The sequence below is a fragment of the Schistocerca nitens genome, chromosome 7, assembly GCF_023898315.1.
Source record: "Schistocerca nitens isolate TAMUIC-IGC-003100 chromosome 7, iqSchNite1.1, whole genome shotgun sequence".
NCBI lineage: Eukaryota > Metazoa > Arthropoda > Insecta > Orthoptera > Acrididae > Schistocerca > Schistocerca nitens.
The window spans coordinates 296,024,254-296,042,076 of record NC_064620.1 but is presented as its reverse complement, the minus strand read 5'-3'; the positions used below and the strand labels follow the sequence as shown (position 1 = coordinate 296,042,076).

The 17,823-nt window shown below is 39.1% G+C and overlaps 1 protein-coding gene across 7 annotated transcripts in view; it reads right to left on the bottom strand.

The window, feature by feature from the left end:
* Positions 1-17,823, bottom strand: part of LOC126194626 (ral GTPase-activating protein subunit beta) — a 425,832-nt gene that overhangs the window by 252,499 nt on the left and 155,510 nt on the right. For all 7 annotated transcript variants that reach the window (XM_049932779.1, XM_049932783.1, XM_049932785.1 and 4 more), the window contains one exon: positions 2,738-2,883. In XM_049932779.1, the coding sequence (XP_049788736.1) occupies positions 2,738-2,883 (146 nt within the window). The remainder of the gene's footprint in view (positions 1-2,737; positions 2,884-17,823) is intronic.

The window sequence follows — 17,823 nt, the reverse complement described above, 5'->3', positions numbered from 1 at the left end:
TTTTTTGTCAGATCGGCACTCATTCTGATATATGCTAAATCAGATAGTACAAGCTGAACCTTTTAACTGTAATCCTGTTTGTCCAACACAACTGTAATATTTCCCTTGGTTACAAGTAAGTTAACAATATCAGGATCCATTCTCAGTGCACGAAAAGCACCCACACAGTTTCCGTTACATTACTCTTAGGCGATCTTGCCCCAGTCAGTACACGACATGCTTCTCTGCTAACCACCTCAGCAGCATCAGATGGTAGTGTAGAAACAACCTGTTTGACAGAACTTATAAAATCAATAACTGGTAAATGCTTGCACATCAGTGCAAAGTTAAAATTTAACAGAACACTGAGATGTGGCATCTGTCTCCGAGCCATGGAAATGTTCAAAATTTTGCTGAATGCCAGGCCATTACAAAATGTAATTTCTAGGGGGGTTACAATTAGGAGGCACCATCTGGCCAATGCCAAAAAATGATGAAATTTTCAAAGGAATCATTAAATTAAGTCAAAATAATTTCTTGGAAAAATAAAATCCAACTATTGGTGAGTGTAACAGATCCTTTCCTAAACAAGAGCTAAAACAGCACATTTTTTGATATGATTAGTGGCAGGAGACTTAATATGATGCACAATTTTGGCAAAGGTTGGAACAACATTATGATCTCTGCACCATAACAAGAACAATAATGCACAATGCAACCTCACTCTACTACCATGAAGTTTACCCAAACTACTCCAGCAATGATACATTCCCTCTCTGTAAAGATAAACTTATGTTCTTCTTGGCATATAAAATGTTCAAATAACTTAGAGGAGTGCAGCTGGGAGACATCCTCGACAACTGCCAATATTTCGACAGGTGCACATCCTGTCATTTTCAAGGCATAGTTAATGAAAATAACAAGATTGCACACAAGTCAACAGCCTTTTTGCCTTTTGTAGGAAGCATTTCCAACAAAACAAACTTCGTCTGGTCATATTCTGTGGAAATATAATGTGAAACATGTTCTTCAAGCACCATTTAAGATTATAGTCCTTTTCCCATGAACCATGGACCTTGCCGTTGGTGGGGAGGCTTGCGTGCCTCAGCGATACAGATAGCCGTACCGTAGGTGCAACCACAACAGAGGGGTATCTGTTGAGAGGCCAGACAAACGCATGGTTTCTGAAGAGGGGCAGCAGCCTTTTCAGTAGTTGCAGGGGCAACAGTCTGGATGATTGACTGATCTGACCTTGTAACACTAACCAAAACGGCCTTGCTGTGCTGGTACTGCGAACAGTTGAAAGCACGGGGAAACTACAGCCATAATTTTCCCTGAGGGCACGCAGCTCTACTGTATGGTTAAATGATGATAACGTCCTCTTGGGTAAAATATTCCGGAGGTAAAATAGTCCCCCATTCGGATCTCCGGGCGGGGACTACTCAAGAGGACTTCGTTATCAGGAGAAAGATGGAAGTGAAACATGTACAATAAATAGTTTAGACAAGAAGAGAATAGAAGCTTTCAAACTGTGGTGCTACAGAAGAATGCTGAAGATTAGATGGGTAGATCACATGCCTAATGAGGAGGTGTTGAATAGGATTGGGGAGAAGAGAAGTTTGTGACACAACTTGACTAGAAGAAGGGATCGGTTGGTAGGACATGTTCTGAGGCAGCAAGGGATCACCAATTTAGTATTGGAGGGCAGCGTGGAGGGTAAAAATCGTAGAAGGAGACCAAGAGATGAATACACCAAGCAGATTCAGAAGGATGTAGGTTGCAGTAGGTACTAGGAGATGAAGCAGCTTGCACAGGATAGAGTAGCATGGAGAGCTGCATCAAACCAGTCTCAGGACTGAAGACCACAACCACAACCACAACAACAACTACAACAACAACAACAGGAACCATAAAGGATGATCTTGGTTTGAAGGTGGCTATCGTGTTCCTTTCAGCTGTGGCATGTCATATACTGGTCAGACCGTCAGGACATTGAAGGACCAGTGTAATGAACATAAGCATCCCACACACATACAACAGCTGAATAAATCTGCTATTGCTAAACATTGCCTTGGCACCAGTTATCCTATGGAATATGACAACATGGAGATACTGGCATGCACTTCCAGCTATTGGCATTGTTTTATTAAGGAAATAGATGAAATTAAATTAGTAAGTATACTTGTAAACAGAGATGGAGGTTTTTTCTTAAGTCCTATCCAGAATCCTGGTCTTCCCCTCATCAAACAACAGAGGATCAGTTTTGCAACTGTGCCTTCAAAACGATGTGTCAAAACATTGGTGGTTCGGTTGTCGAAGACATTCTCATAAGTTAACTGATACCCAAACTTGTTTATTTAATACAATATACAAACACCAGAGGTAATACAATCAAACAATAGAAAATCTGGGAGAGAATAACAACAATATGAAATGTATATGTCATTACTCACCACACAGAGGGGGTGTTTAGCAGCAGACAGGAAACTGAAAGAAGACTGTTAGGTATTATTCTAATATCTATATCATAATTTCCAACACATTTTCTTTCAATTGCCTGTTTGCCACACAATATCTGCTCTATGCCATGAAAAGGAATGCAATGATTTATTTACTGTATATTTATGAGTAAATCTGCAGCTTCTTTTAATAGAAAACAGTGATATCCAGCCCACATTTACATAGTCTAGTGTTCTAAAAATTAATTTCAGAGAATGGAATTTGTATTTTTAAAAATGTGGATAGCTTGGTCACTCACTTAAGTTTGAGATCCTTATCTGGGAGAACAACTTCCAATGCATCAGTGACATATGGAAGCAACACCTGCACACCGTCCAAATCCAGTCGAAAAAGGTCTGACGAGTTAAGGAGGATGCTGGCAAGGGATTCACCACACTCACGATTCTAGAAAGAAAAATATCAGTTGCAAGGTAGTTGAAATGAAATTAACACTGTATATGGTGTGTAAATCCAATGTGCAGATATTTGTGTACAGTACATGTACCAAATGCATTTCTCACTTGTTGACAAATCATCATCAATGCTCTGAAATACATGTGCACTTGTAACCACAATTATATGTACAATTAACTGGAAAAGATATTTACAACTATTACAACGCACATTTTAAACATTAAACATTTGTGAACTTCCAGAATGAGATTTTCACTCGGCAGTGGAGTGTGCGCTGATATGAAACTTCCTGGCAGATTAAAACTGTGTGCCCGACCGAGACTCGAACTCGGGACCTTTGCTTTTCGCGGGCAAGTGCTCTACCATCTGAGCTACCGAAGCACGACTCACGCCCAGTACTCACAGCTTTACTTCTGCCAGTATCTCGTCTCCTACCTTCCAAACTTTACAGAAGCTCTCCTGGAATAACTGGATACAAGTGTTGTGGAGTCACTTTTGATTTTTCCTTTTTTAATTGTGTGTTTGTATTTCAGTTATTTTGGTAGTAATCAAAAGCAGGAGAGCTTCTGTAAAGTTTGGAAGGTAGGAGACGAGATACTGGCAGAAGTAAAGCTGTGAGTACCGGGCGTGAGTCGTGCTTCGATAGCTCAGATGGTAGAGCACTTGTCCGTGAAAGGCAAAGGTCCCGAGTTCGAGTCTCGGTCGGGCACACAGTTTTAATCTGCCAGGAAGTTTCATTTGTGAACTTCATACAGTTAACTTCTGTTTTACTCCAAATATTTTTTCCTTCTGTTTTACACTGATAGTTGTATTTTTTTGTACATCTTTATTTTACATATTTTCTCTCTGCATGTTTCCAGTTTTTCTTTCTCTGAAACTGTGTGTGTAAGAGAGTAAATGGATCACCTGTATCATTCCTAAGTTTGATCACCAGCAATTTCTTATTGTTAGTTTTCCCTATTATTCATTACACGATTCTGCCCTGCTATGGTTTCATATGTGCAGTAATTTACATGGAATAACTGGATACAAGTGCTGTGGAGTCACTTTTGATTTTTCCTTTTTTAATTGTGTGTTTGTATTTCAGTTATTTTGGTAGTAATCAAAAGCAGAGGGAAAGTTTTAATATTTCTAACATTTGATGTTGTTAACAAGTTTCTCTACATTATTCTCAAGCACCCAAGACTGCAACTACGGCATTCAAGTTAGCATATACTTATACGGTGAAGCCTGTCTCTGTGGAGTTTTGAAATCTTTGTATAGTTGGAGATTGATTTTAGTTTTGCAGTCTACTTGAATGTTTCATTACTGTAACATTTTTGTGACCAGTGAGGTATGTGTGCCCATGTACAAATTTATTTACCTGAGTTCACACATATCAACTGTTTGGAGCCAAACGGCTCAGTGTTTGGCACCTAATGTGTGATATGTCACTTAATTGTTGCAGTTGTCAATATGTGCCTTTTGTTTTGGTGAATTTATGTAATTTTTTTCCTGTCTGCGATAGATAAGCTCAGTAAAGGTATTTGTTGTCTTTTTTACATTGTTTGCTAGAAATATACAGATTTGTGCCAATATTTACCGATAAAATACTTTTATATTTGTTTAATGGTTTTTTCCTTAGGGCCAGTGTATGTAGAGAATTTCCATTTGTGCCTTTTGTTCATATTTGTGTCTAAATACCAACACTTACATACACTCCTGGAAATTGAAATAAGAACACCGTGAATTCATTGTCCCAGGAAGGGGAAACTTTATTGACACATTCCTGGGGTCAGATACATCACATGATCACACTGACAGAACCACAGGCACATAGGCACAGGCAACAGAGCATGCACAATGTCGGCACTAGTACAGTGTATATCCACCTTTCGCAGCAATGCAGGCTGCTATTCTCCCATGGAGACGATCGTAGAGATGCTGGATGTAGTCCTGTGGAACGGCTTGCCATGCCATTTCCACCTGGCGCCTCAGTTGGACCAGCGTTCGTGCTGGACGTGCAGACCGCGTGAGACGACGCTTCATCCAGTCCCAAACATGCTCAATGGGGGACAGATCCGGAGATCTTGCTGGCCAGGGTAGTTGACTTACACCTTCTAGAGCACGTTGGGTGGCACGGGATACATGCGGACGTGCATTGTCCTGTTGGAACAGCAAGTTCCCTTGCCGGTCTAGGAATGGTAGAACGATGGGTTCGATGACGGTTTGGATGTGCCGTGCACTATTCAGTGTCCCCTCGACGATCACCAGTGGTGTACGGCCAGTGTAGGAGATTGCTCCCCACACCATGATGCCGGGTGTTGGCCCTGTGTGCCTCGGTCGTATGCAGTCCTGATTGTGGCGCTCACCTGCACGGCGCCAAACACGCATACGACCATCATTGGCACCAAGGCAGAAGCGACTCTCATCGCTGAAGACGACACGTCTCCATTCGTCCCTCCATTCACGCCTGTCGCGACACCACTGGAGGCGGGCTGCACGATGTTGGAGCGTGAGCGGAAGATGGCCTAACGGTGTGCGGGACCGTAGCCCAGCTTCATGGAAACGGTTGCGAATGGTCCTCGCCGATACCCCAGGAGCAACAGTGTCCCTAATTTGCTGGGAAGTGGCGGTGCGGTCCCCTACGGCACTGCGTAGGATCCTACGGTCTTGGCGTGCATCCGTGCGTCGCGTCGCTGCGGTCCGGTCCCAGGTCGACGGGCACGTGCACCTTCCGCCAACCACTGGCGACAACATCGATGTACTGTGGAGACCTCACGCCCCACGTGTTGAGCAATTCGGCGGTACGTCCACCCGGCCTCCCGCATGCCCACTATACGCCCTCGCTCAAAGTCCGTCAACTGCACATACGGTTCACGTCCACGCTGTCGCGGCATGCTACCAGTGTTAAAGACTGCGATGGAGCTCCGTATGCCACGGCAAACTGGCTGACACTGATGGCGGCGGTGCACAAATGCTGCGCAGCTAGCGCCATTCAACGGCCAACACCGCGGGTCCTGGTGTGTCCGCTGTGCCGTGCGTGTGATCATTGCTTGTACAGCCCTCTCGCAGTGTCCGGAGCAAGTATGGTGGGTCTAACACACCGGTGTCAATGTGTTCTTTTTTCCATTTCCAGGAGTGTATTTTATTCAGAGCTGTAATTTTATTCTATTATTATTATTATTTCTTTACTTTCTCAGACGTTAAGTCTGGTTAAAAATGGAAAGTGACGCGGACCTTGATCAAGCGTCACTTCCTTTTAACTTTACGGTATATGTTATATTGCATTTAGGAACTTTCGGGTAATTGAACATGTATCAATAATTACGGATTTCTGTAATTGTATATATAAGTTTGGATGTAGCTGTATTGCATTGATGTACTGGTCGATATTGTGTGGTATGACTCCTGTAGTTGATAGTATAATTGGTATAATGTCAACTTTATCCTGATGCCACATGTCCTTGACTTCCTCAGCCAGTTGGATGTATTTTTCAATTTTTTCTCCGGTTTTCTTTTGTATATTTGTTGTATTGGGTATGGATATTTCGATTAGTTGTGTTAATTTCTTCTTTTTATTGGTGAGTATGATGTCAGGTTTGTTATGTGGCGTTGTTTTATCTGTTATAATGGTTCTGTTCCAGTATAATTTGTATTCATCATTCTCCAGTACATTTTGTGGTGCATACTTGTATGTAGGAACATGTTGTTTTATAAGTTTATGTTGTAAGGCAAGCTGTTGATGTATTATTTTTGCGACATTGTCATGTCTTCTGGGGTATTCTGTATTTGCTAGTATTGTACATCCGCTCGTGATGTGATCTACTGTTTCTATTTGTTGTTTACAAAGTCTGCATTTATCTGTTGTGGTATTGGGATCTTTAATAATATGCTTGCTGTAATACCTGGTGTTTATTGTTTGATCCTGTATTGCAATCATGAATCCTTCCGTCTCACTGTATATATTGCCTTTTCTTAGCCATGAGTTGGATGCGTCTTGATCGATGTGTGGTTGTGTTAGATGATACGGGTGCTTGCCATGTAGTGTTTTCTTTTTCCAATTTACTTTCTTCGTATCTGTTGATGTTATGTGATCTAAAGGGTTGTAGAAGTGGTTATGAAATTGCAGTGGTGTAGCCGATGTATTTATATGAGTGATTGCTTTGTGTATTTTGCTAGTTTCTGCTCGTTCTATAAAGAATTTTCTTAAATTGTCTACCTGTCCATAATGTAGGTCTTTTATGTCGATGAATCCCTTTCCTCCTTCCTTTCTGCTTAATGTGAATCTTTCAGTTGCTGAATGTATGTGATGTATTCTATATTTGTGGCATTGTGAACGTGTAAGTGTATTGAGTGCTTCTAGGTCTGTGTTACTCCATTTCACTACTCCAAATGAGTAGGTCAATACTGGTATAGCGTAAGTATTTATAGCTTTTGTCTTGTTTCTTGCTGTCAATTCTGTTTTCAGTATTTTTGTTAGTCTTTGTCTATATTTTTCTTTTAGTTCTTCTTTAATATTTGTATTATCTATTCCTATTTTTTGTCTGTATCCTAGATATTTATAGGCATCTGTTTTTTCCATCGCTTCTATGGAGTCACTGTGGTTATTCAATATGTAATCTTCTTGTTTAGTGTGTTTTCCCTTGACTATGCTGTTTTTCTTACATTTGTCTGTTCCAAAAGCCATATTTATATCATTGCTGAATACTTCTGTTATCTTTAGTAATTGGTTGAGTTGTTGATTGGTTGCTGCCAGTAGTTTTAGATCATCCATGTATAGCAAATGTGTGATTTTGTGTGGGTATGTTCCAGTAATATTATATCCATAATTTGTATTATTTAGCATGTTGGATAGTGGGTTCAGAGCAAGACAGAACCAGAAAGGACTTAATGAGTCTCCTTGGTATATTCCACGCTTAATCTGTATTGGCTGTGATGTGATATTATTAGAGTTAGTTTGGATATTAAGTGTGGTTTTCCAGTTTTTCATAACTATGTTTAGGAACTGTATCAATTTAGGATCTACTTTGTATATTTCCAATATCTGTAGTAACCATGAGTGGGGTACACTATCAAAAGCTTTTTGGTAATCAATGTATGCGTAGTGTAGCGACCTTTGTTTAGTTTTAGCTTGATATGTCACCTCTGCATCTATTATCAGTTGCTCTTTACATCCTCGTGCTCCTTTGCAGCAGCCTTTTTGTTCTTCATTTATAATTTTGTTCTGTGTTGTATGTGTCATTAATTTCTGTGCAATGACTGAGGTTAATATTTTGTAGATTGTTGGTAGGCATGTTATGGGGCGATATTTAGCTGGGTTTGCTGTGTCTGCTTGATCTTTAGGTTTCAGATAGGTTATTCCATGTGTAAGTGTATCAGGGAATTTGTAGGGGTCTGCAATGTAACTGTTAAATAATTTAGTTAGATGTGAATGTGTTGAGGTGAACTTCTTTAGCCAGAAATTTGCTATTTTATCATTTCCAGGGGCTTTCCAATTGTGCGTAGAATTAATTGCTCGGGTGACTTCATGTTGTAAAATTATCACTTCAGGCATTTGTGGTATCATCTTGTATGAGTCTGTTTCTGCTTGTATCCACCGTGCATGCCTGTTATGTTGTACCGGGTTTGACCATATGTTGCTCCAGAAGTGTTCCATGTCTGTTATGTTTGGTGGATTGTCTATTTTAATGTGTGTGTTATCTATTGTCTGGTAAAATTTCTTTTTGTTTGTGTTGAATGTTTGGTTTTGTTTCCTTCTATTTTCACTTTTTTTGTATCTTCTAAGTCGTTTGGCCAATGCTTGTAATTTCTGCTTCTTTTCATCTAATTGCTCTATTGCTTCTTGTTGTGAGATTTTACCTAACCTTTTTCGTTTTTTGTCTGATATTTCATTTCTTATAAATTATTATTATTATTATTATTATTATTATTATTATTATTGATTTAAGCCCACTAAGGAGCACTTATGACTAGTTGTTCTTCAATGCTCTTTTCCGTTCCCAATATCTCTTGAGCCCTATTGATAATTTCTCCTACCTCTCCTGTGAAAGGGGCTTCCGACATTTAGGGATTCTAGGTGGTGGGGTGCAAGACTCTACTATAGCACAAAATTTGGAACGATCTTCTATCTCAAGATCTGAGATCCCATCCGAATCCAAGTCCTTTAGTACTTCATTAAGCCACAGGCTTCCAGTCTTGTAGCCTTTAACCAATGAGAAGACTTCTTGGTAAGCCTATTGTTGTTCATTCATTTTAGGTGCCCATATAACTTGAGCCTCGTAGATCACATACTAGTGTTGGTTGATTCTAACTGTTGATACAGCTCAGAATTAGACTTCAATCAGTAGGTTCCACCTGGGAGCAATCCCAGGCCACAAATTTGTGAAACATGGCAAAAAACAGTGTTTGTTAAGTTAATTTACAATGTTTCACCAAGAACCCACAGTTGATTCAATTAAAATAATTTATTTTATTTCCCTTGATTTGTTATGAAACCAAAAACTCCACAAACACCTTGTTTGTTTTTTGGGTTGAATACTGCCTTGCCCTTCTCTTTATATTTCTCCCAATTGAAAGCTGCCTTATAGGAGCATTATGAAAAGAAAGTTGGTGACATTAACACGGTTCCACATGATGAAACTGTTTACTATTGCAGCGTTTACAAGAAAATAAAAAAGGTGATACCTCAATCTGACTGACCTACTGCCAATTGCATATCTTTCTCTCCACTGCTCAAATGGGTCTACAGCTCCCATTACAGCTGTGTACTTTGCTGTGGATGCAGGTAGGATATAGCTGAGATTATTCAGTCTCTACTTTTTTTGCAAAGAACATTGTATATTTCAGGTGGTGAGCGGTTGATAAAACTGTAACTGGATGACATCTTGCCATTTTACAGCAGATACACACACTTTTGTACACATGATGATGTACATTTACACACAGTTTGAAAATATTTTCCAGATAGGAACACAAGGAGGCAATGGAGACACTGCAGTACATGAAAACAAGAGATAAGGACTAATTTCATATGTAGCTACTGCAAAGTACCATCATCCATTCTGCCATGTTTTGATAAATTTCATAAAAATGTATGGCATAATACTGGTTCTTATTTTTTTTTTTCTTTTTACATATCCTAATTCCTAGTAAAACTACTATTTTAATGGGATGTACATGTCCCGCTGGACTAAGGAGGATTAAATTTAGGGAATCACTTATTCCTCCCTCAATTCAGTGGGACATGTATGTGCAACTCAAAATAATTATAAAACTATAAACAACAATCGAAATTTACAAACGTGGCCTGATTCAGTATCCATTCCAACATCAGGAAACCAATTTTTACAGTAATTTGTGAAATTTTAAGTAATTTGGTCATGAAAGGGTTAAAAAGTTTCAACCTTACATGTCAGTTTGTGAATATAAGTCAACATGTACCATTTTTTTTCCAAAGTTTTTTTCATAATCTGTAAGTGTAGTATACCTATGTATGTCATTTGCATTACTCCTAATTAAGGATTAGTGTCCTCATTTTGGCTGTATTTATACTGAATTTCTCGTGCACATGCTTTTCAATCTTGCTATTCAGTTTGTGGATTAAATGACTATAATATTTTTATAAGTGAAATATAAACTATGGAAAGAGTAAAAACAAGTTTGCCACATAATGGAAGCACTGAGCAGTAAACAAATAAACGTACAAGAATTCAAGCTCAGCTATGACACGCATCCATATGTAGCTTAAGTTGGACTAATACTCCAATTTTTGTTATTGTAACTTATGCCCACTTGTACACACTGTGGAGATTGCTTTTTCAACACCACAAAAATTTATGCCATATCTAACAACTGATGCTAAATTAAGTTGGTTACTTTGTCTAAAATTTTCATTGCATAAAGAAACGGTTTAATCACTTTACTAAGCAATCCATGTGATCAGTCAATGACAAGTTCTTGTTTATAGTAATTCCAAGAAATTGAACAGAATCTGCAGTGATCATAATTTAATTGTGATATATAGTAGCAGTTTGCATTCCTGAAATGTGCAATTTGTGATTTTGTAAGATTCAATTTCATAGCATTATTATTTAACCAAATTTTAAGTTCTTGAAGAGTTTGTTTTATATTCTGTGCTATAATTGCTTGTTTTTACAGTAACTTACAGTTGGTGAGTCATCTGCATACAAAATTGTTTTTGAGGTTATATTACAAGACATGTTGTTTAGGGTCTAATATGGACTCCTGGGGCAAGCCTACTTGTATCTCCATCGAATTAGAACATACTCTTCACCTTTTTGTTGAATAGATACCCTATGTTTTCAATTCTCAGATGGGATGAGAACCAGCTTAAAGATTTTTCAGGAAAGTCATGACCAGCCACTTTGCGAAGCAGCAGTTTACAACAACAAGAGGTATATGACATACTGGTGGATAAAGAAGTCCCCAAACTACTTCATGTTTTATGGGCATCAGAAAAATTGCTTCTTCAAATAGCTAATACAACTACCTGCATACCTTTAGGTTGCAAGCCTAGTGTCGAACTACCCGTATCTCTTGGAATTCAGTAGCGGTTCATCTACAATGAATATGCCTCACTACATGTCATGCCCACTGCCATTTCATTTTGAGTGCGATAAACTGATACTATAGTGTTCACCTTTAGCATGTCACTGCAGAAAGAATCACATGTTCGGCTAAGTAAAAAATCTATGAAATTCACACATTTCTTTACATAATAAGCAGATTTATGAATTTTTCTTTGTGTGAGACCACTCTTGTCCGTATCGTGTGCCTATTAGAAATTCTAAATTTTAATATCTTACTGTTCACTTCATTTTCAAATAATCTCTCACAGATTGTATTAATACTCATTTGTACTGTGTATTTTCGAACATCTGCAAGTGCCACAGAAAATCTCATACCATGTCATCAACTGTAAAATAAATCTGTGCTTTTTAGAAACTTTTGGCAACAGTGTTGAAGTTAAAAAACAATTGTTCCCTAATTTCACGGTATATCTATGTGAAAAGATAGAGACTCTTTGTAAGCTATTTCATAGCAAATTGGTGTTTGTGATGTAGTTACTATAGTATATATTATAACTAATGTCATGTTACAATTAATTACCCTTTATATTTATTATATTTATTATATGCATGGATCAGAAAATAATGATATTTTCGAGTCTGCTAATAACTACAACCACAAAGAAAGTTTCAGGAAAATTTAACTTTTATTCAAGATTTTTATCCTGCTTTAACAGAAATCTCATTTTTTGTACTAACTGCTTCATTTCTTACAAGGAATTAGCAATGCTTTTAGCTTAACAGATCCAGAAATTAAGAGAAAATCAGCAGATTTATTTGAAAGTTCAGCAGTAAACACTTCCAGGCTAAATTGCCGTGGTCGATCTGTAGAACTTCTTCTCCCTGACGTTTCTGAGTCGACGACTCACCTCGGAAGATGTTCTCCGTATTTGAGAACGAAACGACAGTCAGAGAGAAGAAGTTCTACAGATCGAGCACGACAATTTAGCCCAGAAGTGTTTACTGATGAAGACGCCGGCCGTGAAAGCCTACATGGGACGATTATTTGAAAGTTATTTGTTTATGTTCCGTAAGACATTGCATCAGTTGCAATGCTGCCCCATTGTGAATGCTGTTCTTGAACATGGGGTGACTCATTTCAAGCAGCTGGAAATTGTCCTGACTACTGTCAAACTATTGGAAGTTGCTGTGAATGGGTGCGTTGGGAGAGCTCCCAAGAGTCATGTACCAGAGATACCAAAGCTATCTATCAATTCAAGTACTATCCTCCTCTGTGGAACCCGTCTCCACTACGGGAAGTATGGGATCTAATATGACTCGTCCACTTGACTGTGACTGGCATGTCAGTGGTAGGGCTAGGTGCACTGGAAGTTCACACATGAAGTGAGTGATGGTACCACTTAGGGAAATTGCAGCAAGGCATGGGAAATAGCAGTAGGTGCACTCAGTATGCATGCCTGGGTCCTCATTCAATACGTGTAAGAGGCCATTCCTGCAGCTTTTGAGAAAACCAGGGTGCAACCAATTGAAGATTGTGGCACACACTGGAACAATTGATGCCTACTGGCTAGGCTATGAGGTCATACTTGGATCAATTCACCAACTGTCAGAGAGGTTGAAGAAGACTAGCTTTACGTAATCTCAACAAAGGTCACAATTTGCAGCATTGTCCCCACAACATAACATGACCCCCTGGTTCTCAGTCAAGTGGAAGAACTGACCCAGCGACTTTAAAGGTTCTGTGACAAGCTAGGCTGTGACTTCTTGGATGTGCACCAAGGTTGAGAACTGTAGGGTCCCCATAAATGAGTCAGGCATGACACATCAGTGGTTGCTACAAAGGTAAATGGTTGTGTGTGGCATGGACACTGGGTGGGTCAGTTCCCCCACCCCCCACCCCCCCCCCCCCCCCCACCCCCCCCGTCCCCCAAGCCTAGGTGACTTCACCAAGTTAAGATAATGATAACTATAGGAGACATTAAAGGGCCCATGTGAGCAGTATAAGAGCTGAAGAAATGCTCCCCACAGGTGACAGTCTTGAGATCCTACACATTTGCACAGCTTGAAGCACCACTAAAAAACTGCGGAAATGACATTACGACAGGTACAGAAAGCTGGTTAAAATTCAAAATTTATAGTGGTGAGATTTTTGGGAACATTTAAGCATACATCAAAAGAACAGGCTAATGGTAAATGGAGGCGGTGTATTTGTCACAGTAGGCAAGAAACTCAAATACACCAAGACAAAAATTGAAACTGTTTGTAAGATTGTCTACATAAGACTCCATATCAAGAGTGTGCATGAACGTCAGCTCCAGCTATTGACCAACAGTATCATCTCCAGCTGTAATTGAAAACTTTGGAAAAACCTAAGTTCAGTACAGGTAGTACATAAATTCCCCAATCATACTGTCATCATTGGAAGAGACTTTAATATTCCAACAATCCATTGGGAAAATTACCGTTTTGTAAGTCATGGGTGTGACAAGATGTCACACAAAAACATAACCAAATGCGTTCTCCGAGAGCTACCTAGAACAGGTTGTTCAGATGTCCCATCAAGAGAGAAATATGATGGATCTAATGGCAATACATGAATCTGACCTCTTTGAGGATGTCTACATAGAAACTGGTATCAGTGAGCAAGAGGCAGTTGCAAAAATAATGATTACCAAAATATGAAGGGCAAGTACAACAAGTAAAAAGATTTATATGTTCAATAAACTAGACAAAAAGCCAGTAGAGCCCTGACTCAATAAGAAACTAAAAAAAAAAAAAAAAGAAATAGCTCTGATAAGAGGATGTAGTAGTATTCTGGCTCAGATTTAGAAGAATAGTTCATAATGCACTTGAGAGTAAGTAACTATTAGAAAAGTTCATGATGGGAGGGACTTCCCATAATATTCAGTAACTGCACAGAAACTTCTAAGGAAACAGTCTCTTGTATAAGGTAAAGGCAGGACAGATGCTGCACATGTTTTCAAATTAATTTTTATCACAATAAAATTAGGCAAGATTGATGGTTTGAACATTGTATTTTATAATAGATAACATCGCATTACAAAAAACTTTATAAAAAAGTAACATTCTTATGATGCACAAAGGCTTGTAAATTTCAATTAATTAGAAGGGAGGGACAGATGGCCAATGGCAAAATACTTTTAAAATTACATTACTTTGATTTTTGTTTTTTAAGTTTATTTTTAAGATATCCACACAAACGACACATGTTCTCATGGAGAGTGCATGATTCATGAAGCCACCTAGAACACCCTACACATTGAATCCAGTCAGAGGTAGACATTGTTTCTTGATAAAGTTCAAGGCACTCTACACATTCATTTTATTCGAAATTTAATTCATTGGAGGAACTATCATGTGGGGAAATATCATCATCATCATCATCATCTTCTTCTTCTTCTTCTTCTTCTGAAACTGAGTCTTCAAACAGATGCCTCTTTGACGGTTTTTTTTCCATCTGGTTTTGGGGATTTGATTTCTTTTAGCTGCTACATTTTTGTGGGCAAGAGCTTTTCCTTTCTTGTTTCTATCAGTGATTTCCTTTGTTTTCGTTGCTATAAAATCGCCGGATGTTATATTTGTTGCTGATTGCTTTCTTTTGGATTGATTTCTCTGAGGCAGTATAGGAACAAGTGAAATCTTTTCCAGGAATTTTGATGGAGTCTCTCCATGAGGTGTCACTGACTTGTCATTTACACAGCAGCTGCCTTGATCAGTTGGTCGATGAGTAGCCAAAGTTCTCTTAACACATTTGTTTCAGACCTTGATCATTGATGGCTCATCTAGAGGCAGATCATTAGAGACATCTGCAGCAGTTGGGAGATCAGTATTATTAATGTCTGAATGAAGGCATGGTTTGGAATTACTCCTTTGTCAAGCGGGATAATTCCAGTAGCTGTAAATCCGGATACATCAATCTGGACAGTGGCAGCATGAGTCCAAGCTTTGAAGAGCAACTCTCCAAATTGCTGCCCTGTAATTCTTCTGTCTTTGTTTGCACTACCTACAATCCATGAATAACAAGCCTCTTTAAAGTAGGATTTCAGCGGCTTGAAAAATGATCGGTCTAGTGGCTGTAAAAAGTGTGTCGTGAGGCTAGGCAAACAAATTATCGGCACTTCAGTTTCAATAGCTATATCCAAAAGGGTGACACAATTCATATGAGAGGCATGACCATCTAACAGAAGCAGAGCAGGGCCAGGTGCCTCTCTAGGAAGGAAATGGTTTATGAACCAATCCATGAAAATATCACTGTTGACATAAGCGGATTATCTCCTCATAAGGACAACTGATCCTGGAGGCATGTTGTCTTCAGCATTTTGTTTTTTATTCACTCCTTTGTAAATGCAATAAGGTGGTAAAAAATTTCCCTCGCCATTGCAGCATGCAATAACTGTTATTGTCTCTCCTCTTTCAGCAGAAGTAATGGCATGGACATCTCTGCTTCCTTTTGCCGCAACAACCTTCCCATGCTCATTGTTTAGTTGTAGACCAGTTTTGTCTACGTTGTAGATACTACCTGGTTTATCCAAAAGCCCATTTTCGGTCAACATTTGTGTTAACAGATCAAAGTAAGAATTGACTTCATCTCTGTTCATTCCAGTCGCTCTGGCTACAAAAAGCCATTGCACTTTTCTGATGCTTAAGCCCTCATTGTGTTCTAAAAATGAGAGAAAACAATCTTTCTCTGCAAGTTTCTTTTCCTTGTTGATTTGTTTTTCAGTCCCATCTGATCAGCTAAATTGGAAGCTATTTGCCTGATGTCTGATGGTTTGGGAGCAAAGCCACACGATTGCAATTTCTTTATATGGGCAGCTAATTTCCTTTCTACATCTTCACCCAAGTATGATGATGGTCCACACCCTGCTGTTTTGAAATTGTGTGTAGCAAGTCTTCTCCTTAATGTTCGTTCTGGTATATTTTTCATTTGAGCTGCTTTCCTTTTAGCATAACCTTCCTCTTTCACTAGTTTCACTGCCTCTAATAGATCTTCTGCAGTCCATTTTCCCCTGTCTGTTGTCCTAATGCGTTTTCTTGGCATTTTTCTGTAAAGTAAAAACATATGGACTCCTGTTAGCATTGCAAGCATATGTCCCACAGTATTTGTGCGTCATCTGTCCATTTTCGTAAGGACAGATGCCGCACCCCCATTTTCACCAAAAATGTTATCGAAAGAAGCCATTACTCGGCCGACATAACCTACAATGTTTCTACTACACAATCTAAATACAAGTTATAAGCTACTAGGCGCGTATCTACTAGTAGATACTATTAAAAAGGAATTGTGAAAAATTTTCTTGGCCTCCAAATTCTATTTTCTTAAATTTCTCCTCTATTTTCCACTCCTGAAGAATAAAAACTTGAGAATAATCTGATCTCACCAGCACTTACAACAACAATGAGCATCGCATGCACAACAATGTCTGCTGATGAATTTCTTGGAAGAGAGCCGTCTGTCCTCCCCCATCATCTGTCCTGCTTTTACCTTAATAGGTGTGAAACAAAGCATAGGGCTATAGACAGAGAGATGCTGAATGAAATGTGTTTGCCTGTGAAGAGGGAAATGCATGACACCTTCAGCAATTACCATTGCAGAATATTATCAAAGGATCTGTCACAAAACCCAGAAAACTTCTGGTCATATGTAAAGCCTTTCAGCGCTACCAAAGTTAATGTTCAGACACTCACGGATAAAACGGACTGAAACTGTGAGTTGTTGTTGTTGTTGTTGTGGTCTTCAGTCCTGAGACTGGTTTGATGCAGCTCTCCACGCTACTCTACTATCATGTGCAAGCTTCTTCATCTCCCAGTACCTACTGCAACCTACATCCCTCTGAGTCTGCTTAGTGTATTCATCTCTTGGTCTCCCCCTATGATTTTTACCCTCCACGCTGCCCTCCAATACTAAATTGGTGATCCCTTGATGCCTCAGAACATGTCCCATCAGCCGATCCCTTCTTCTGGTCAAGTTGTGCCACAAACTCCTCTTCTCCCCAATCCTATTCAGAACCTCCTCATTAGTTATGTGATCTACCCATCTAATCTTCAGCATTCTTCTGTAGCACCACATTTCGAAAGCTTCTATTCTCTTCTTGTCCAAACTATTTACCATCCATGTTTCACTTCCATACATGGCTACACTCCATACAAATACTTTCAGAAATGACTTCCTAACACTTAAATCTATACTCGATGTTAACAAATTTCTCTTCTTCAGAAACGCTTTCCTTGCCATTGCCAGTCTACATTTTATATCCTCTCTACTTCGACCATCATCAGTTATTTTACTCCCTAAATAGCAAAACTCCTTTACTACCTTAAGTGTCTCATTTCCTAATCTAATACCCTCAAAATGACCCGACATAATTCGACTACATTC